At 37.6% G+C, this 23,978-nt stretch overlaps 1 protein-coding gene across 1 annotated transcript in view; it reads left to right on the top strand.

The window, feature by feature from the left end:
• Positions 1-3,962: 3,962 nt before the first annotated feature.
• Positions 3,963-23,978, top strand: part of TP63 (tumor protein p63) — a gene marked incomplete at both ends in the record, with an annotated part of 244,135 nt that continues 224,119 nt past the window's right edge. Inside the window, one exon of the mRNA XM_079704358.1 lies at positions 3,963-4,021. Within this exon, the coding sequence (XP_079560484.1) occupies positions 3,963-4,021 (59 nt within the window). The remainder of the gene's footprint in view (positions 4,022-23,978) is intronic.

The raw sequence follows: 23,978 nt of genomic DNA, 5'->3' as shown, positions 1-23,978 counted from the left end.
CTGTTCTATTGATCTATATTTCTGTTTTTGTGCCAGTACCATACTATCTTGGTTACTGTAGCTTTGTAGTATAGTCTGAAGTCTGGGAGCCTGATTCCTCCAGCTCCATTTTTCTTTCTCAAGATTGCTTTGGCTATTCAGGGTCTTTTGTGTTTCCATACAAATTGTGAAATTTTTTGTTCTAGTTCTGTGAAAAATGCCATTGCTAGTATGATAGGGATTGCATTGAATCTGTAGATTGCTTTGGGTAGTATAGTCAGTTTCATAATGTTGATTCTTCCAATCCAAGAACATGGTATATTTCTCCATCTGTTTTTATCACCTTTAATTTCTTTCATCAGTGTCTTATAGTTTTCTGCATACAGGTCTTTTGTCTCCCTAGGTAGGTTTATTCCTAGGTATTTTATTATTTTTGTTGCAGTGGTAAATGGGAGTGTTTCCTTAATTTCTCTTTCAGAATTTTCACCCTTACTGTATAGGAATAAAAGAGATATCTGTGTATTAATTTTATATCCTACTATTTTATCAAATTCATTGATTAGCTCTAATAGTTTTCTGGTAGCATCTTTAGGATTCTTTATGTATAGAATCATGTCATCTGCAAGCAATTACAGTTTTACTTCTTTTCCAATTTGTATTCCTTTTATTTCTTTTTCTTCTCTTATTGCTGTGGCTAAAACTTCCAAAACTATGATGCATAATAGCGATGAGAGTGGGCAATCTTGTCTTGTTCCTGATCTTAGTGGAAATGATTTCAGTTTTTCACCATTGAGAACAATGATAGCATTTCTTATAAGGTCCTTATCAATCTGACATTCAAGAACTGTGGAGGGATAGAATAACACAAAAGGAGAAGAAAGAATGTTTTACATACTTTTGCATCATTGAAGATATACTTCCTACCTTTTAAATCCCTCACCTTCACAGTAGCAAAATTCGAAGCTCAAGAACAGACCCTGCTATATCCTCTCTGAATAGTTACAGGCAAAATGCCCAGCATTGCTGTGCCAGCAGGACTATTCCAGTAAACCCAAATAACAAACTTCTCCCTTCCACCTTCCTTAATGCCTTGGGCTAGTGGAGAGGCAGGAGAACTGCAGTGGAAGAAAGCTGGGTTTGACAATTCTCAGCACTTCAGGTTGGTTGGTTTGTTTTTCAGTAGCTTACTGATACCAAGATTTTCTCTCACTCATTATGTGCATGAAGTGAGTGGACAAGAGAGATACGCTCATCACAGACACTCAGGGACAGAGGCTGATGGAGGTTACATTTTGGTACACACTTCCATGATTGCAGACTCAAAGAAAAAAGAACATGGTGAATCATGTCCTGACTCTTGAAACTTCTACCCAGATTCTGAGGTGATAGTAGTGGTATCATGCCACTTAGTTTTGTAATTCTCTGCATTTTTTCCCCTAAGAGATTATTAAGAATCCCAGACACAATATCTTTCACATTTCAAGAGAAATATTATCAAAGACATCTGTCTTCTTTTGTGACTCAGCCCCATAAAACAGCATCAGCCAGAATTTACATGTTCAACTCTCCCAACTCTTAGAAATTGGAGAGAGATAGTACATTTTCTCTATACATTTTCAATTTTGACTTTTGAATCCTAGAAAGTTTAGATCTGGAAGGATCCTTAGAGGTCATTGATTTCTTACTTGGTAAGTGTAGAAACTGGAGCTCAGCTAGAAAGACTGATTGTTGAGGAGTGTGGGAGTCAACAGTGGAGGCTTTATGCCATAGATCATGTGATGTTTTTCCCAGCACTCATTCTAAAATGTTTGTTATCCATGCTCAGCACTATTGGCAGATGTGGTTATAGAATGCATACTACCTACTGCATAAACGTAGGAAGTAACTGAGATCAGTAGGGTAAGCCACAAGTGTAAAGAGCTACCCATGGGACCTGTTTTTTTCAGTTTTTTTTGGCAAGGTCAAGATAAGTAACTAAAGAACAAAAGGACATCAGGCACCTGAGTGGGAAGAAGATTACCATTAAATGTGGAACAAAGATCAGAAAAAAAGAAAAGCCAAGGGGAAAGAGCAAGCTAAAAAATTCCACAGGGACACTGGGATCTGTTCTTTTGACTGTGCATGCCAATGAGAGCCATTCACAACAGTATTTTGCCATGTGCACACATGCACCCTAATTGGAACATTGTCACTGAGCTGAATGACACATGGTAGCATACTTTGCATGTTTATGAGCTATTGTTAATGCTGCCAACTTGATTATAAAGGAGCTTTGTTCCAAAGGCTTTGTTAATTGAGGCAACACTGTAATGTTACAGATGGCTTATAAAAGATGCGGATGAAATTGGAAAGTTAGTATCAAGATGCCTGGTTCATCACCCACCAAGCTCTCCAAATCCCACAGCTGGGGTCCTTTAACTCTGACTGTGAGGTGAGCATTATCCTAATGTCTGGGGCCAAAATCCATTCACTTTTTTTGTGTATTTATCCATTCGTTTTTCCATCCATTTATTCAACAAGTACACCTACTTATGTTGGAAACTCAGCTGCATCCACCAACAGGCAGGATAGTTTGACACTGGCTTGCTAATAAGTTTGACCAGACCCCTTCTATGTAATCTATCTGTTACCAATATATTGATATCTTGATTCCAGTCTACTCACGTACTTATTTCTAAGTTTATCAGATTAGTGTTCATACATATGTGATGACATTTCCTCAATGTTCAATGCCTTTAGATATTACAGTTAAAAATTAAATGCATAATGAAGTAAATATGGATTTCCATTCACTATTTTTTATTTCATTGATATTTCCAAAGGTATAAGAAAAATATAACAAAAGAAAAAGGTAGCAGAAGCTTATAATATCCTTCAAGGTTTAGTAAATATTTGGCTATTGTCATCTGTTATCAATGCAAACAAATATATATTTATTCTGTTGTTATGTAATGCCATCACCTTGGCTTTTAATGTAGGTTGCAAAAAAACACTTTGACGTTTTAGATAAAGCCTTTATAGATAATCTTACTAAAATGTTTTATTTAAAAATTTCATACTATGAAAAATTATATTTTCTGTCTAAGTAGCTTATATGCTTTTTCTTTTTGATAATGAGATTTATGTATTGGATAATGTTTCTTTTATTGCCTTGGCCACCTGGAAACAGACTCAGATGTGATACTATGCTTATTCAAAAAACCATATATACCCTTCAGTTTTATATGTTTATTTATTTCATTTTTAGTTTGTACTGAATTTTTTTTGTATTCAGTAAACAAATTTCACAAATAGCCTTTTTTTTCCCTAAGCCATCTTAAACTCTAAATAAAACTGAAAATAAATTAAAATGTATAAGGATCATAAAATAAACATGTGTTTACATATTTACAATTGTATAATAAACTATGGATTTCAGTCATGATAGAATAGTTTTTATTATACTGAAGACAAATATAACTATTAAAATAGGTATTTCTTTTTCACATCTTTATTGGAGTATAATTGCTTTACATTGTTGTGTTAAAATATGTATATTTATGTTTATATATAAAACAAGTATTCAAAGGCATTTAAGAACAAATAATATAGGCATGATCTGAAGGCAATGAACCCTGAAAGAATAAATGCACAATATTCAGCTTCAAATTCACCTGCCAGTTCCCCTGGAAAGATTTTCTCATTTGCACTGTAGGGCAGCTAGGGGTGGGTGGTGGGGAGCCTGAGCAGAAAGCAGCAGTCTTACCAGGAACAGGAGCCAGAGGTTGAAGTTTGTGGCAACCAAAGTGTCAAGGATTTAAGGTAAGAAATCACAGAGAAGTGGAAACCCTACAAGTGAACTCCAACGTATAATATAAATATTTCATTGGAGTTTTGTCTAACTCCAATGCTGGACATGTGCAGGACTAGAAATCCAGAAGGAAAAAATGCAGAAGAAAAGAGTATCTTGGAGACTACAGACATGGTCAGAGATTTAAACAACCATGAAGTGTTGGGAACACAGAGATTGGGGCTCAAAGCCCACCAAGGTGGAAGAGCCTTGGTAAAAACTCAAGCTTTCTGTTGAGAACCCAGAAAGGACCATGACTAGCAGAAAGGACTGAGGGTTGTGTCTTCAAAGTATGGGCAAAGCTGAAATAGAGCTGACCTAACAAAGTCAAAAAACAGTCCTAGTAAGACCAAGGTGATGTGCAAGTATTCTATCTGCCTGCCTGAGGAAATCTTATTCCTCTTTGGAGAAAAATAACATTATTCAGAATGTCTAAAGTGCTTTACTCAAAATATCTGAAATCAAATTAGGAATTATAAAAGCAGAATCAGATAACCAAAACCTCAGAGAAAAAAGTAGGTAATTGAAACAAAGCCATAATATAGTTATCAGATGGGGACTTATAACTAGGATTAATATGTAAGAAAATAAAGGAAAAGATAAATAATTTCACCAGTAACTTAAAGTTTATGAAAAGGTCAAATGGAAATTGTAGACCTATAAAATACTAAAGTAAACTTACAAATTCAATAGATAGGATTGGTAGCAGATTAGAAGCAAAATGATGGAAGATAGTGAACTAAATGACAGATCAGTAGAAAATATTCAACGTAAGCACCAAAAGGAGAAAGATGCAAGGTAAAGAAAAGCATCTAAGAAACATATGAGACAATTTTTTTAATATAACAAATAAATGGAATACAGAAGGAGAACTGATAAGAGAGGGAAAGAGGGAGAGGACTAGAGAGAAAGAGAGAAAGAAACAGAAGTAATAAGATTCTAGCTGTTTTTCAAAACAAGTGAAATGCATGAAACCACAGTAAGCTCTATGAACCTCAAACCAGATAAAATCAAAAAGAATATCTAATGTACATAGAAGGAAGCACAGGGCTTATAGTACATAAGCTTATTTCAACACTATGAAGCATTGCATAACACCTGAGCCTGGCCATTAAAAAGCTGCAGCAATACCACTAGTAAACCACCATGTCCAACCAAATCTTGTCTAGTGCAAACCGTAGGGCTAGACTTTAACTAGAATTCCAGAGCCTGTGGAGAGTATTAATCCAGCCTGGCCTGTTGTCTGAAGTGTATAAAATCAAAGGAACCTGAAAAAACCATATTCAGGGGTAAGGCATTCACCTGAATAGTCTGCACAGGGGAAGAAATCAGACTCACAGAACTCCATGCATCTATGGGATAGAATTTGCACATCTCAGACTGAGTCAGCTCTTGGGCGAAACCAACAGAAGGCAGATCCTGGAAACATTTCCCAAGGTTTAGAGGCCTAACTGCTAAGAATCTGTATGGGGTATCATGATCTAGACCACAGCAACACAGAAACTGAAGAACTCATACTGGTTTAAATAATACCCAAACGTACTTCTGAGTCCCTCCAGCTCTTGGCCCCATTTCAGCCTTCAAATTTGGAGCTTTCTTCAACATTATATTCACCTCTTCAGATCTCAGTCTCTCTCTCCCTACCTTTGCTTCAATTTTTGCATGCATAATTATCTTGTTGATTGGTTTCTGTTTTCCTAGTCTTTGTACTTAGAATTTGCCTCATGTTGAAACTTTGACCAATTTCCTGCTGCTACCAGCAACTTCACTGCCTCAACCTCATACCTGTATCCATCTTGGCCTAAATGTAATCAGTAGTCTTGGATTTCACACTCTATGAACTCTCTGGACCCATCAGTTTCCATAATTTACAAGGGCATTGGACTTACAACCATGGTCTGCTTTCTCAGAGGCTCTCTCTGTTCTTTTCAACCATCATCTTCATTTTGAAACTAGAGTACTCTGAGAAAATCATGAATTAATCATCTTTCTTTCAGAGGCAGAAGAATATCCAAAGTGAATAACGATGAGAGACTAAAACAGTAACAGCAACAGCAGCAGTAACAGCAGTAGTGGCAGTAATGTTCAGTGATGCCTGGCAGCTTCTTCCTTGTGAGCTGTTTCTAGGGTTGCAGATTAAAGAGTTTACCAAAGCCAAGTCAGTAATAGGTTCTGTGGTGCTAATCCATATTTTATAGTTCTTTCAGAAGAGTTTCCTGTCTCCAGGGACACAGAGTAAGGCTCCATCTCAACCTCTTTGGTAGCTGGTTTTATCATTGTCTGGGTAAAATATCGAATTTGAAAATTGTTTACCCAACTTTGTACTTCATTTGTTCTTTCCTCTCTTTTGAATGTATTTATTTCTCTCAACAGTGATTGAAACACCTTTATGTAATTCATTTACATAAGCTTCCTGGGACTATTGTTGAAACAGGAATTTTTCCTATTTCACAAACAAATGGGAAAGATCTCATTCCAAAACATATAACTGAGAAGTAGTAGCATGCTGAAGAGGTGAAAACAATTCATTTGGAATCATAAGACCTTATGTCTGAGAACTAAATTTGTCTTTTACTTTTGTATAGGAGGAAGTGCTGAGAGAACCCCAATCCTGAGAAGAGTTTGATAATATTTGTTTAATTGAATAAATACAAATAACTTATGCAGTACTATAGGGGAGGGTGGTGGAACAAAGGAAAGGAGGGCATGTGTTCTAATTCCAATTCTACCTTAAATTTGCTACATAACTTTGAATAATGCATTTAACCTCTATAGGCTTCAGTATTTTATCTTGTGAAATGAGAAAGCTGACTGGGTTAAAAGTTAACATTTATTAGACACTTACTACATGTCAGTTATTATTCTAAGCCCTTTATATTGAAATTATTTAATTATTTACAATAACCCTAAGAGGAATGCAGTTTTGTTGTTGCACCCATTTAACAGATGAGTACACCAAAGGACATAAAGTTTAAGCAACTTGCCCAAAGTCTAACAACTTGTAAGAAGAGGAGATGGGTGTGGGAGTGTGTGGGGGGGGATTTAGATAGTCCAGCTCTCTAATCCATTCTCTTAGTTATTACCCTCTTCTGCTTCTTTATACTGTTCCCCACTGTTTTAGATGTTCTCTAAAGCCTTTATTCTAATTAATATTGGATATAAGACTACTAAAACTCCTGTCAGGACTGTTCTCTATTAACTGAAGATATTTGCCTTTGAGACTTTTTCCAAAGGTAGTTCCAATAAAGGTGGCAAAAACACATCTGTAGAATCTGGCAATTACATATTAGTATTTAATCTCTCTATCAACTTTTGAGGTCACCACAAATAAATTTTTTAAGATCAGCACATATATAAATTCAAACGTCCATTAAGAAGTACACATACCATCTGATGCAGCTGTCTATGCTATATAGAGAACCTAATTGAATCTCTAATCAGTATAACATGTGCTGAATTTTAGTGTTGTGTTTCTATTACTTTGTGATTTCAGATTTGCACTAGATGTTTGGTAAAAAGCTTACACGTCACTTTCTATCTAGAAAGTCGGTGCTTATTTTTGGTCCCAGCGTTGATGTTTCAAACCCATCTTCAGTTCAGGTTTAATGTGAGTTTTTTAAGACTTTGCTCTTGGATTTAAACTTCAATCTTGTGAGTAGCTAAAATCTGCGCTTTTGTGAAAGTCCAGGAATTTTTGATGAGAAGGAAATAGGGAATTTCTAAATTGTTTTCCTTTTATCACCCTTGAAAAAGCCACATGCACTCATTTACTTTTTTTCAGAAATGCCCAGATCTATCTTCCAGAAATCATTCCCTCACATGCCTCCCATGTCTGGTTAGAGTATATTTGGATGTCAAGAACCGCTTGTTTTCCTGGAGCCTCCTACTTTGGGAGTGCTGTGTATCATCTTCAAGCCTTCCTGGGCACCTAAGCTCTTAATCTGCTGATTGCTTTTAAAACCATAAATACTCTGAAAGCCAAAGGATTCATTCAAAAATTCTGAATTTACCACCTTGAGTAAAAGCCCTTATTCTATCAGGTAACTCTCCTGTCTTTAGAATATTGAAAGAGTAATGAGAGGAAGTCTAGATAAATAGCTAAGCTTTTCCTCAGTCATGAGTAGTGTTCATACACACATTATTCAAGTTCAGTAATGAAGATGGCATTGTGTTACAAATTATGGTATTTCTCAGGGAATTCGTAGATCTATTTCCCATATTCAGGGCAGTCTAGTGGGTGATGAATACCTGGTTCTCAGAGAAAGCAGGTGGAGCTCTGATTTGCAGTGTGTGTCAATTTCATACTCACCATGGCCAACTTCAGGCTACTGACAGGAGTCACTGAATATGAGACCGTCAAGAGTTGCCTACAGTTTGCTCTTGTAAGGCACTGCAAGCTGGATTTGGCACACCCCTGCTATCCCAATGAGAAGTTAAATACTGCTTTCAAATGATGCATGACAGTAATAGTGTGAAAGAGTGGGAATCAAAATCAAAAGATGTGGCTCAAACCTTATTCTGCCACTGATTGTGTCACCTTAAGGAAACCCTTTAAACTCCCTATCTCTCTCCTCTCCACTGAAAAATGAGGACAAAAACAGCTTTCTTGTAGGGTTCTCAGAAGGAGTTCAAGAGTAGCTTGAAGTGATAGCACTGAAGATAAAGAAAATAAAGTAAAATGACTAATTAAAGATTGTTTTAGGTGGGGAGGAGAGTAGATATAGAAAGAAGATATGTTGGATGTTAACTAGACTTATGTGATCATTTTGAAACTGAATCATTATGTTGTACATCTGAAATTAATATAATGCTGTATGTCAATTATAGCTCAATTTTTTGGAATGATTAAAATTTTTATAAAAAAAAGGAAAAGATTTGTGAACAGGAAGTTACATATGACCATGGCATTGGAAGAGTTAGCTGGCCAGAGTGTATATAATAACAGTAGAAGAAAATTATTCATGAATGGAACAAGCTCAGACACTCCAGACCTTCTGAGACGATCAGAGCATCACAAACTTTGTCTTGGTCTCTTCAAATGTACCATTGAAGGGAGAGTCCACAGGCCAAGAAAGGAAGGAGGAACTCAGAGCAAGCCTGCCATGAAATCCCTCCAATCTTTTTTATGCATGGAAGTTGTGAAATGCTTTTTGCATATATAATTAGGGAATGAAGTGGAATAGATAGCTACAGCTCAGTTATAATTAAAGTATAATGCACAGTAAAATCACCTTGTGCAGCCAGTGATGCATTCACACCAGAAAATATTAATTCTCTTTGACTGTGTTTTCAGCCTCTTCTTTGGGCTGCAGGGAATGGTTGTTACATCATGACAAGGATTTCACACACTCTTTGTACCAGAAGTTCTGTTTGCAAATTCTGGATGGCTCTGTATTCAATTATATAGCTCATAGGGTCTGCTGTTTCATAATGAACACTCTATTGTTATAATAGAGACACATGCTTCTTTTTAATAGCACAGAACTAATGTGCTGCCATAGATATAGGCTCCTGGGTTAAGAATTCATTTATATGCTTTTCAGCTGCACTAGTACGTTAGCTCTGAAGGATAAACATCTAATGCAAAAGGATAGAGTCTCTTTTTTTCCTGGAGCTCAGTTGCTAGGAATATAAGAAGGTTGAAAAATAGTTATATAGGAGTAGAGGCACACATGAAAATTCCTGAAATGCTGTGTGTATATTTCTCCTCCCTTCTACACAAGCAATAATGCAGTGGTGGAAGCATCACTGGGCTGGAAGCAGATGGCTGTGATGTTAATGTCAATTGGTTTCTAACTCCCTGTGTATTCCCAGGCAAGTCACTGACCCTCTTTGGGCCTCTTTTCTCACCTATAAAGTGAAGAAGTTGGACTACATATCAATGCGGGCCTTTCAGGTTCTGTTTTCTTCTTCTTTCCCCACCCTGAGTTTACCATATGACCTATTTCATCTATAGTAAATATACTATTACTAATTCTACTTTTTCTTGAGAGAAGCATGGCGAGGCAGAAGGGTTTCTTCCTTTGAGAGTTTATTTTATTTTGTTTTGCTTGTCAAAGGAGGTGAGATGTCAGTGGCTCAAACTGATTTCTGCTTTTCTTTTGCCAGGAGCCATTGGACATCCCATGTAAGCAACAGGTAGTCACTTTTGGAGGTTTTATTCCAACCTAGTTTTTATTGCCTCCAAGAAAAAAGAAGGAAAAGAAGCACAGTTCTGGAGTCCCAATTTTTTTCCCTCTATTCTCTGACTTATTTAGACATTTCACCTATATATTTTTTCTTTAAATATTAAACTACTTTTTACTATTATAACAAAAGTGTATAAGGCATACCTTGGAGATATTGAGGGTTCATTTCCAGGCCACTGCAATAAAGCCCAAGTCTCAATAAGGCAAATCACACAAATATTCTGGTTTCCCAGTGCATATAGAAGTTATGTTTACACTATAGTCTATTAAATGTGCAATAACATTATGTCTAAAAAACAATGTATGTATCTTAATTTTAAAATACTTTATTGCCAAAAAATGCTAACCATCATCTGAGGCTTCAGCGAGCTATAATCTTTTCGCTGCTGGCTGTGACAATTTCTTAAGATAAGACAACAGTGAAGTTTGCTGCATCAATTAACTCTTCTTTTCATGAACAATTTCTGTAGCATGCAATGTTATTTGATAGCATTTTACTTACAGTGGACTTTCTTTCAAAGTTGGTGTCAATCCTCTCAAACCCTGCTGCTGCTTTATCACCTAAGTTTATGTAATATACTAAATCCTTTGTTGTTATTTCAACCATCGTCACAGTATCTTCACCAGGAATAACTTCCATCTCAAGAAACCACTTTCTTTGTGCATCCATAAGAAACAACTCCTCATCTGTTCAAGTTTTATTAAGAGATTGCAGAAATTTAGTCACATCTTCAGGATCCATTTCTAATTCTAGTTCTCTTGCTATTTCTACCACATCTGCAGTCACTTCCTTCACTGAAGTCTTGAATCCTTCAAAGTCATCCATATGGGTTAAAATCAGTTTCTTCCAAACACTGTTAATGTTAATATTTTGAACTTTTCCCATGAATCACAGATGTTCTTAATGGCATCTAGGATGGTGACTTTTTTCCAGAAGGTTTTCCATTGATTTTTCCCAGACTGATAGGAGGAATCACTATCTATGGCAACAATATCCATACAAAGGATATTTCTTAAGTGATAAGACTTAAAAGTCTAAATTACTCCTTGATCCATGAGGTACAGAATAGGTGCTGTGTTAACTGGTGTGAAAACAATATGAATCTCATTGTACATCTCCATCAGAGCTCTTGGATGACCAGGTGCATTGTCAGTAGGCAGTAATATTTTGAAAGGAATCTCTTTTTCTGAGCAGTAATTCTCAACAGTGGGTTTAAAATATTCAATAAACCATGTTGTAAACAGATGTGCTGTCATCCAGGCTTTGTTTTTCCATTTATAGAGCACAGGCAGAGTAGACTTAGTATAATTCTTAATGGCCCTAGCACTTTTGGAATGGTAAATGAACATTGGCTTCAGCTTACAAGTCACCAACTTCATTAGCCCCTAAGAAGTGAGTCAGCCTGTCCTTTGAAGCTCTGCAACCAGGCATTGAGTTCTATACTCTAACTATGAAAGTCCTAAATGACATCTTCTTCCAGTAGAAGGCTGTTTGTTTACATTAACAATCTGTTGTTTCGTGCAGCCACCTTCACTAATGATCTTAGCTAGGTCGTCTGGATAACTTGAAGCTTATACATCAGCACTTGCTGCTTCAGCTTGTACTTTTATGTTATAGAAATGGTTTCTTTCTTTAAACTTCATGAATGAACCTCTGATAGCTTCAAACTTTTCTTCATCTTCCTTACCTCTCTCAGCCTTCATAGAATTGAAGAGAGTTAGGGCCTTCTTATGGATTAGGCTTTGGCTTAAGGGAACGTTGTAGCTGGTTTGATCATCTACCTACTAAAACTTTTTCCAAATCAGCAATAAGGCTGCTTCACTTTCTTATCATTCTTGTCCTCACTCGAGTAGCACTTCAATTTCCTTCAAGAACTTTTCCTCTGCATTCATAGACTGGCTAAGTGACACCAAGAGTCATAGCTTTCAGCCTATTCTGGCTTTCAACATGCCTTCCTCACTAAGCTTAATCATTTCTAGCTTTTGATTTAGAGTGGGAGACATGTGACTCTTCCTTTTACTTGAAATTTAGAGGCAACTGTGGGATTATTAATTGGCCTAATTTCAATATCGTTCTATTTCAGGGAATAGGGAGGCCCAAGGAGAAGGAGAAAGATGAGGGGAATGGCCAGTAGATGGAGCATTCAGACAACACATATTTTTTTTGTTTGTTTTTGCTGTACGCGGGCCTCTCACTGTTGTGGCCTCTCCCGTTGCGGAGCACAGGCTCCGGATGCGCAGGCTCAGCGGCCATGGCTCATGCTCCGCGGCATGTGTGTTCTTCCCGGACCGGGGCACGAACCCGCGTCCCCTGCATCGGCAGGCGGACTCTCAACCACTGTGCCACCAGGGAAGCACAGAACACACACATTTATCATTTAAGTTCACCATCTTATAGGGGCGCCCCAAACAATTACAATAGTAACATCAAAGATCACTGATCACAGATCACCATAACAAGTACAATAACAATGAGAAGTTTGAAGTATTGTGAGAATTACCAAAATGTGACACAGAGACACAAAATGAGCAAATGCTGTTGAAAAAGTGACATCAGTAGACTTGCTCTATGCCGGGCTGCCACAAACCTTCAATTGTAAAGTGCAAATAAAGCAAAATGCAGCATCACTCAATGTCGCAGGACTTCAGGCCTCACCTGGAAAAGATGTTTTCCTTTTTATTCTTCCATTAGAAAAACTGAACAAAAAGAAACCAGAGACAAAACAAACAATCAAAAGCCCCTCTTACTCTTTCTAAGATCAGCCCCAACAATTTTCCAGCCAAGTTCCTACCGACAATTTATCTTAAACTAAATGGTCAGCTACTAAATGAATAGGTTAATGGAACACTTGAAAATCATAAATTTACTTTCCTTAACAAAGAATGAGTAGAAAAGACAAAATTATTTTACTATCGTAGGGAAGCATTGTGCAAAGGACATCGTCTTTGGAGTGAGAGTCCTGTGTTTGGATTTTAGATACGGCACTACATTGGGGTGTGACCTTGGATAAGTTTTTTCACTTCTCTGAGTTTCGTCTTCCTCATCTGTAAAACAGAAAAAAATGAAACTTAGATTGCAAGGTAAGTGAAAGGATTAGATCTAGTAAATATAATGTGTTTGGTAAACTGGCACTCATTAAATTATATTATTTACCTCTCATCTATCTGATAGATTTTCAAAAATATGCTTTCATTCTTCTTCACCACCCCCCCACCAAAATCCTTACCCATCTAGCCAAATTGGGAGTTTTTTTGGTAAAAATTAAGAAGTAGAAAGAGGACTGGAAATTTTCCACATGAATTCAGATGGGTTAAGGAGAAACCTAGGCCTCTGCTAATTTCCTTTCTTGGATATTTAGCTGAAGATAACCTCTAGGGAGATGCAAACAAGGTCTTGGCTAAAAGCATGGTGAAACAGGACCTCTAGGCTAATAAGAACCCAAAATTTAACCATGCGTTAGAAAGGTTTAGATTTCTTGTAAGGTGCGGGGAAGGAAAGTTGGGATTGAGTTTGGGAAATGGACCATTTAATTCAACTATATTTTATTATGTTACTTCCTAGGCAAAATATGAAACAAAACTGAGAAAACCACCATTACCGTTTGTAAAGTTTGTAAAGACTTCACATTAATTATCTTATTTGATCCTCTAAAAATCCTGGGATACAGATAGATGAGAAGTTCATTTTACATGTCTTATTTACCTGGGAAGAAAAGAGAATATGCCACCTTCCCAAGCCTTTGAACAAGCAAGCAGAAGGACTTTCCTTAGACGCACACCTCCAGACATCCTATTTATCTTTCAAATACAATATAATAACAAATAAAATAACAATGAAAAGTTTGAACTATTGTGAGAATTACCAAAATGTGACACAGAGACACAAATCATACCAGTGACCAGGCTCTGATGTTGTATTTTTTCCCCAGTGACTACCATGCTGTATCTCAGAGCTTTCTAGCAGCTTGGTTCTCTTCTAGGGGTATCACTTGTCCTCACTGAGACAACACACAGAATTGAAAGAGAAAGGCATATGACCTCCTGAGGGCTCAAGTTACTACAAATAAAATAAAAACAAAGATGCCTGCCTAGTCTACTGACACCAAAGCCAAGAAGGAAACTCTGGCTCTTAATGTTAGGCCACTGCTCAATACAAGTCAATATACTATTTCATTTAAATTTTACAAGAAGTTTCATATAATTAGTAAACATTTTATCAGAAGTATGTTTTGGTCAAAGGTCTCTCACTATCATTTGGAGAAAGTGCAAGAGTATCTGAGTTACCCTACAAAATACAAAAGCCAGATACATACCTTGAAAGTCCCATTGTGGCTGAGTTATTTGTACCTGCCTCTGTGCCCTTATAGTAATATCTTTGCTTCAATGATGAATTTACACTGTATTATGTCACAATTTGCAAAATTGTCTCCCTGCTAAACAGTGAGCTCTTTGAAGGTAGAGTAATGTCTGATCTTCCAAAGCCCAGTATGGATTCTGGGACCTAATATCAGATCCATAAATATTTGTTCAATAAAATGAAGAACCATGAGAAACCCTCAAGTTTTCTTTTTCTGGTTATATGATGGCTAGGAAACTGGATACAATCTCATTGAAAACAACTAAGTATCATAGAAAAAAATTTCTTAATCTTATATGCATCAGTGAGGTAGAGAACAAGTAAAATATCCTCTTGATAAAGCACTAAGTGAAGGTAGGAACACAGGAATATGATGGAGTACCAAAGGTAAATTTCACTCTGAGGGTGTTAATTGACCATTGTGAACTTGAGCTTTAGTGTTCACAGTTTCCAGTTTCAAAGGGCATAAAGAACAAACAATAAAATGTCTACCCAATATAAAGAGTCTGCAAAGATATCAACCTGCCATTAAACTGGGGTATCAAACACTACACACAGTACAAAATATTGAAACAAAACTAAACATGTATCCCCTCTCACCAGGATGATGTTAGGGGAAATCAACAGCCACAAACCTAAATAAGAGTAAAAGAAGAAAACATCACTACTCATAATTTAGAATCTTAAGCAAATTCTTGTGCCAGTTTCAGCCTATATTCATAGTACGTTATTGATCTCAAGGTGTAGAGATGAAAACTTAATTGCACATTGACTGGTAATTCCCATAGGCACCTGATAGAAGCAAATGCAAATACTCTCTAGAGAAATTCACCTTCGTTCCAGATCTCAAAATAATTCTTTTGCCACAAATAAAACTGATTAAAACAAACTGTTTGCAGTTAAAAATAACAAAACACACAAGGAGACAAGGCACCATGAGTGAGAAGTGGTAAAAACAACAGAGCAGAGCTAGGCCTGATAATAGGGAAATTATTAGGTAGAGTCTATAAAATAACTGTTTAATTGTGTTAGGTTTCTGAAATGGTCCTCAATTATTCCTACTTCTTAGTATTCACATTCTTGTATAATTTTCTCCCCTTGAGTGAGAGAGCCAGATGTGGTGACTTACTCTGAGGAACAGCAGACATCAAAGGTGATGGAATGTCGCTTCCATGATTGTGTGTGACTGTGACTTTGGTCTTACCAGCACTCTCTGTCTCCTTGACTTGCTTGCTTTAATGAAGCTAGCTGTAATGTTAAAGAGCAGCTGAGGGTGACCTCCAGCATATTGCCGGTGAGAAACTGAAGCCCGTAACCCAACAACCTGCAAGGAACAGAGTCCAGCAAACAACCATGAGTCAAGCCTCGAGATGCAGATACAGCCCTGACGGATACCATGAGTGCAACGTTGTGAGAATCCCTGAAGCAGGGGACCCAGCTGGGTTGTACCTGGATTTATGACCCATAGAAAATGGGAACTAATAAATATGTATTGTTTCAAGCTGCTAAGTCTTCAGGCAATTTGTTATGCAATAGATAATTAATATATTACTATATTTAAGGAAATGAAAGCAAGCATGAAAAATACATGTGGGAATAAAAAAAGGTAAAGAGGAACCAAATATTTTTGAAAAAGTACCAAATAAATCTTTCTAGAGATTAAAAAGATACAAAAAAAAATACAACAAAAGCTTGGAGGATGGGCTTTGCAGCAGACTGACACAGCAGATGAGAGAATTAAAAAATTAGAAGATAAACTTGAAGAAATGGCCCAAAATGCAACATAGAGGGACAGACATAAGAAATAACAAAAAGAAGTTAAAAGAAAGGGATAGCAGAGTACAGTCAATATTTTAAAATATGCTGGCTGATAATTTTCCAGAACTAATGAAAGACATCAACCAAAAGTTTCAAGATGGTCATTAATGTAAAAACTGGTGAATTTGCCTAGAGTCTGTAGTTTAGTTAACGTTAATATTTTTAATCTTGACAAATGTATCATGGTTATGCAAGATATTAACACATAGGGAAGCTGGGTAGCATGATACATGGGAACATTTCTACTATCTTTGTAACTTTTCTGTAAATCAAAATTATTTCTAAAAAGTCAACTCAGTAGAGTTATTTGTGAGAAGGTATTTATTGCAGCTTTATCTCTTATTACATATAATTTTTCCCAATTGTAAAAAATTGAAGAAAAGTTGAAAGTTTTATTATAGTAAAATTGCTAAGTAAGTGGGAGCATTTTAAGCCAATGGACATGAAGTAGTTTAAACTGATAATTGTGACTATTGTGAGTATATAAAAAGTTCTTCTATTATAAGGTTAAGTTGAAAAGCAGAATATTTATAATAATAGTGTACATGTCATTATAAATATACATATACATATATATATATATATGTATCTCCAAAAGTCATTTACATACATAAATTTGTATACTTTTAAACAAAGTCTAGAAGGTAATGCCAAAACATAAAAAATAGTGGATAGCATGATGATTATGTTTTTCACTTTAATGTATTTATATAGTTTTTAAGATAAGTATAAAATGTTTTTGAATACAAAATACAGTCTCTCAAAACTAATGATTCTAATATTCTATTATTGGTGGCAAAATTTAATGAAAGGCTAGCAAACATAACTCAAAACTTCATTTGACTTGAAGAACGTACAGTGAATTTGGGAGGTTTAGTCCTTATGAAAAGAGGGAAAAAGTTTTAAATTGCTTAAGATATAAAGATATCTGATCACAACAAATTCATACGTTATGAGTCAATTAGCTACTATAACCTGGCTTTTTAAAATAAAATGATTATGGAACTAATCAAATTCCTATTTCTAAATAAAGCAAGGAAGAAGGAGGTATGTCTGTTTGTGTTGAGGTAGAAGATGTGGATACTCTTGAAAATTCCGGAAAAGTCCTGAGGAAAGACATTTATTAAGTATAACATCAGACCAAATGAAAAAGTTTTGTAAGGAATTAGAGCAGTGGGCAGAGTCCATTGTAATAAGTTCAGTTCATTAATTCTCATCTTACCAGCTCATCTGTCATCAGATTTCCAGAGATGAATTTCCTTGTGATTCATCCTTCAGCTCATGGGCCTAAATTCTTGGACACATGATAAGCGAGGGTTACTGAGGCCATATGTCTTTCATAGTCAGAAACACAAGGAGACAGGCGATGATTAAGGCGTTAGATCATGACAGGTCAAAATCCCAGAGTGCAGGTGATGTAAAAAAAAATTATATATTTTACTTTCTTGAGCTGTTTATTTAGCTTGACTTGGTTCATTTTTTTTTACCTCATTTTCAAACAAATTTAAGGCAGAATGTGGTTTATATATATTATCAGTTATTTACATAAGTTTTCCCTGAAGGTATTTATCCTATCTTTTTTCACCTTGAAGCTAGAGCTCCAATTAGCAATGCCATAATTTGTTACCCAAACACTAAGCCCTGATTATTCTGTCAGGATTATAATTATTTTAATATCTTTCCAAAGAAACCAGCATTCACAGCACTTCAGTATTAAAATCAAAAGAGTAGGGCTTCCCTGGTGGTGCAGTGGTTGAGAGTCCGCCTGCCAATGCAGGGGACACGGGTTCGTGCCCTGGTCCAGGAGGATCCCACATGCCACGGAGCGACTGGGCCCGTGAGCCATGGCCGCTGAGCCTGCGCGTCCGGAGCCTGTGCTCCACAATGGGAGAGGCCACAACAGTGAGAGGCCTGCGTACTGCAAAAAAAAAAAAAAAAAATCAAAAGAGTACATTTTAAAAATGTCACAAACTTCCGGCCTCTCAGTAATACACAATAGTCTTTCCCCCAATATTTGAAACATCAAGTATGGACTTTATGAATGGGTACAACTAGTTTCAATGTTAAGACTCAGGAAAAAAATGCTGTAGTTGCATATGATGATTTTTTTCTTTGCCCTTCTCCTACCATTTAGTTGAGATACCACCAGCCTGATTGTATCATTGCATTTTTATATTTTCTGAATTAATAATCATTAAGTGCAGATTTCTGATGAAAAATACTCATAAACTATAAATGAGAAATCATTTTAGTATAAATCTTAATTCTCTTTTTAAAACTCTTTTTAAAATTCTTTCTATATTTGAATGACAGGTGAGTTTCATGAAGCATAGAACAGATTTGTGACCCCAGTCTATCTAAGTGAATTCTTCTCCTTTTTTTTCTCTTGGAAAACAGTAATATTCAATGAGTTGACACCATTAACAGAGAGTAAATAAGAATTGAATTACAATGCTTTCAATGAAGTGGGTATGTTACCTCTCATTGATGGTTTTTTCAAAGAGCAATCAAATTGACTAAGCTCAAGGTTGGCAGATGTTCTTGAGGATTCTGTGTTCTTTGGGAAAGTGTTGCCCTGTATGGCTAGCACCCAGGCAACCTCGTTGGCTCAACAAAGCTAAGTGGGAACTTACTCCATTTCCTTTTAACTGCATCCAGACCCTTGTAAACAATTCTATGTATACAGATATATGTACACACAGAGATTTAATTCCTTCATGATTTTGATTTTCTTATTTTTTTCAATATGGGTCTAGGGGTAGAAGCTCATGTGTAGGACATTTAATCTGCAATTGACTATAGGAGTCGGCTTTCAAAAGACAAGATATCGGGCCGGGGGGTGTTTGAAAGGTACAGCAGGTAAGCTCTTAACATTAAATCTGTACTGATCCTGATGAACCATATGTATAAAATAACATATCGCACGTATTCTGGGAACGGAGTTGGTCAGAACATCAGACACTGCACTGTCAGCTCTAAGAGGGAGGCTGTGTCATCCACCTACACATCTACTTTCCACTCAAGGATAGACAATGTAACCCATTCACAAGGTAGGTGAAAGCCTGTCTTGATTTGGATTGGTATTAATTCACATGATTGCAATACCTTCCTAACTAATCTTCCCATCCCCCTCTTTCCCCACCTCCAGTCCATTCTCCACAGGCAGGAAAGAGTAATCTTTTAAAAAACTTTCACTGGATCATATCACATCTCTGCGTGAAACCTTTCAAAACTGTTTCGTTACTTCTTAGAATAAGACCCAGACTCCTTTCCTGGTTTGGTATAATTTGGCTGCTGTATATCTCACTCTCCTCTTGTGCCATCTGCCCGTTGTTTGCCCTGGTCTGGTTGCACTGTCTTCTTTCAATCGCATAAATAGCCCAACCTCTTTCCCACCTCAAAGTCCTATGTATGCTCTTCCCTCCACCTGGCGTTCTCCTCCTTCCACTTCACATGACTCACTCCTTAATCCCCAGACCTCAGCTTAAACACCAGTTCTTCAGAAAGACCATTCCCACCTATCTAATCTAAAGTAGTTCGTATCACTGCTACTGCCTCTCCTTCCCATTATTCATAATTCAGTCTCTTCACTGGTTCCTTTAATGGTACTTTTCACATTTACATAATTTTATTTGTTCACTTCTTTGGTCGCCTTTCCTGAGTTCTGATGGAAGTTAGCACGTGACACAAAAATCTTCACACATTGTGCCCAAATCCATATGTCCGTGCCCCTGTGCTAGACCTCCTTGTCTCCAATCTTCCTGCTCTTTTCTTTCCAGACCCCTAACAAGAGAGTCAGGCCATTGCTCACTGCCCAGACATTTTTTTACATCTATTTATTTTATTACTTCAGGTCATTTCTTCTTCCTCACAAAGTGGGTGACCAGGTTTACTTGTCACAACTCCACTCTTTGGTAACATTTCTCCTCCCTAGTGGCTTTCAAAGCCAACTTCAAATGTGCTGGAAGCAGCCACTTGTCCATTTTTGGCCTTCATCCACTTACCCAGTTCATAAATCATGTTTTATCTTGAGGAAGAGGAAAGCAGTTCCTGCCAGGAACTGGTTGGGCACCATCAGCAAACCTCAGTATTGCTAGAAGCCGGCCTGGTTCTCACATCTATGCCTTGCTATCCTCCTATTAAACACCAACACAATTTCACAAAACATCAGTGTTAGACAAGGCCTCCCCATGACTATGATGGGTCAAGACAAAAGTAAGACCAGTCTGTAATCACTTATAAACACTGTAAAAAAGATGAACATTGGTCAAACCACAAAAATGACCATACAACCCCTTATCACAGCCGATATGGTTGTGTGGCTTCTTTGCCCAAGTATAGCTTCAGCTTCACTTCATTCATTCCGTCTTACAGATAAGATTTATCAAGATGCCCATTCATAGAATTGTCCCACCTCCTGACAGCATCCAGTACATAGCAAAGTCCCAATCCCTTGAACACTCCCTCAAATAGGTTAACACAAACCCAAATTCTAGAGTAATTTCTTTCTAACACTCTTACTGAGATGTCCAAGTGACCCCCATGGTGTACCTTCTTCCTTGCTATAACAATAAGTCCTACTTGTTCAGCTACAGAACTGTGTGGTCTGTGGCTAGAGGGCATCGACAGGCTCTTCCACCTCCTTCAGCTGGTCTTAGGTGCAAAGTTGAGGAGGCTTTCTGGTACAACTGCTGTAGCTGACAGGTGTGTCTGAGGTACCTTCTCATGGCTCTGACCTTGTTCTGGTCCTGCTCAGGCCCAATATGGGTGTACTATTTTCATCTTTTGCTTGACGGATTCCAGTCTGACTTTATGATTTAGAAGAATGGAAATCACCCAGCTGATAATGCGAAGTTATAGATACATGGCCATTTAGTACCCCATGGTCAAGTATTCTGTGGCTCTCGAGACCTGGTAAAAACCAGGAGCTCTTTTACCAAAAGACATATTATTTTATCTACTGTGGGTGGTGTAAACTTACTCCAGAATATTAGGGTTTGCATTGTGATTCTCTCCTTGGGGCTTGCCATAAGTTTCATGCTGCATATTTTTCCACCAGACACCTGAAGTCTTCAGTGTTACCCAGTACATGGGCCCAAGCACTATTCCTAGGCATGGGATATGTTTCCTCCAGAACCCAAAAAGAGCTATCAGCCTCCCTTGCTTCCTTCTTTATGGTAGGGGATGCAAGGTGCAGCATTTTTTGTTTTTTTAGAAGGCATATTTTGGCAAACTCCTGACCACTGGATCCCTAAAGACTTCACCAAACTATCAGGATTCTGAATCTTTGTAGGGCTTCTCCCCCATGCCCTGGAGCATGTGCCTTATCAAGGCTTCCAGCAAGGCTATCTCTTATTTGTCTTGCCTGAGCAGCATGATGTTATTGATATAAAGCGTCAGTGTGATGTTCTGTGGGTTGACCAGACAGTCCAGATACCTTCATTCTACAATACGACAAAGAGCAAGAGAGTTAACATAGCCCTGAGGCAAAACTATAAATGAATATTTTTGCATGTCCCATGTGAATATGACCTGTTTATTTTCTTCCTTTATAATCAGAATAGGCAAGAATGCATTTACCAAATCAATAGCTACAGATCCTATATCTGAGTGCTTGTTAACCTTCTCTAGCAGAGATATCACCTCTGGCATAACTTTGCAATCAGAGCTATTACATGATTGAGCTTTCAAGAGTCTAGGCTTAGTCTGTAGGACCCATCTGAGTTCTGCACACATTGAGAAACTAAACAGAGATATGATCAGGATACTCCTTCCACCCTTGTTCCATTCCTACACTATTTAATGAGATCATTAGTCACCATCCTTCCTGGAATGTGATATTAATTTATATATACTCTTTGGCCAAGTGAAGTAGAGGGCAGTTTCAGAGGTGTTCACTTGAACTTTCCCACTCTGATAGCTCTTACTCCGCAGGCCAAAAACCCAATGTGGGCATTACTCAGTCAAGTATATTAATTCCAATTACATGATGACTGGATAAATGACCACTGGGTGGGTCTCCAGACACAGTGGACCCATTGTCTGGTGGACTTGAACCAGAATTCCATATATGACCTGATCACGTGAGCTCCCACTTCAACAGGGTACCATGACTAACTTAAGGTCTCTGGGTATCAATGTCAACTCAGATCTCTTGTACTCAGGTCAATAGCTGTAAGCAAGACTGGCTATATAATTTGCAAGGTCCACTATAATGAAAATGTGGGGCCACTTGTTTAAAATTATTAAAAATTTCAAGAGGTTGACAATACAGCATTAAACCAAGTTAGGAACCCTTCTAAATACAGAGAACACCCTTGAGAATGGCCCTGGCTCTAGGTTTCTTAAGGGGAACCTAAAGGCATTGCCATGGCATATACTTGCCATAGCATTAGAGGTTACATTTTCCCAGGAATCCAGCCAACTCTTCAGTCAAAGGATTCTATATCTAAAAATTGACTCAGGTCCACAAATCAAGTAAGAGACTCTGACTTTGTGTTGGATGACCACCTTTAGCCTCCCACTCCCCCATCTTGCTTTTTTCTGGCTGTAGATTTAAGCAGAACCTTTCTTGGCTTAAATTTATTTTTCCTGTCCATTTATTTTTCCCCTAGGTAGGCCATGACCATCTCCACAAACTCCCTGCAGGCCAAACCCCCTTGGCCGCACCTCCAACATTTCTGGTCATTTATTTATGATCTCCTGGAATCTGGCAGCTAAGTGCCACCATCTGGACTCTATTACCTGGTGGTAAATGGACATCATTGCCATGAATATCACTCAGCCCAGCTCTGTGAGCATCTCTCCTACAAGCAGCCTTAGGTTGCAGAGGAGAGCCAGCACTGAACTTCTTAGTGATGTGGCTCCTCTTTTCCTTAGCACATTTCTCATGGCCTTGGAGAATCGTGTGTCTTCTTGACCCATCTAACATATTTCCCCTGGGAATCTTCTGGCTTCACACAATATATCCTTCACAATATATCCTTCTAGCATGTCTACTTCCCTTAGACTCTTTATTCTTTCCTACCATCTGCCAGAAAAACTCAAGCAATTCTTCTTTACTCATCATTGTTCATCACTTTTTCCAGAGTTATAAGAACCACTCTAGCAGTGATCTTGCCCCATCCACGATGGTTCTTACCAAGGTTTTAAATCCCATGTCATGAGAAAGTACACCTAGGTCCATGAACTCTTTCTTATGTAGTCTTATATTCCAGCCCCCTCAATCAAGAATTCTCAAAACCCAATCCCAGGGATATTTCCCTGACTTTTGTTGGTACAAGCTAGATAATTCTCGTAACTCCTTTGGTATATAATTAATTTTTTCCCTTACTATGACCAGTTGGGTTATGCTGTGCTTTAACTGTATTTAGGGTTCTTGCAGACAAGAGAGAAGGTAAAAAAAAAAAAAAGCATTCCTGATGTGGAATATTTACTGCTTTTATAGGAAATGCCTCTGTAGCAACTTCCAATATGAAGGAAGTTCTTACTAGGAAAGGGTAGTCCATTCTACAAGCTCTGAGGGTTTAGGGGAATGCTATGGTCAGAATATTTCTGTTCCCTGAAAATTCATATGTTGAAATCCTACTGCCCAGTGTGATAGTATTAGAAGTGGGGCCTTTGGGAGGTGATTAGGTCATGCGGCTGGAATACTCATGAATGCATTTAACGTTCTTGTAAAAAAGACCCCACTGAGCTCTGTAGTCCCTTCCACCATGTAAGGACACAACGAGAAGTCTGTAATCCAGAAGAGGGCCCTTCCATGACCATGCTGGGACCCTGATCTCAAACTTCCCGCCTATAGAAT

This window comes from Hyperoodon ampullatus (assembly GCF_949752795.1).
Source record: "Hyperoodon ampullatus genome assembly, chromosome: 5".
In the NCBI taxonomy this organism is placed as follows: Eukaryota; Metazoa; Chordata; class Mammalia; order Artiodactyla; family Ziphiidae; genus Hyperoodon; species Hyperoodon ampullatus.
This window is presented reverse-complemented; position numbering and strand designations above follow the sequence as displayed.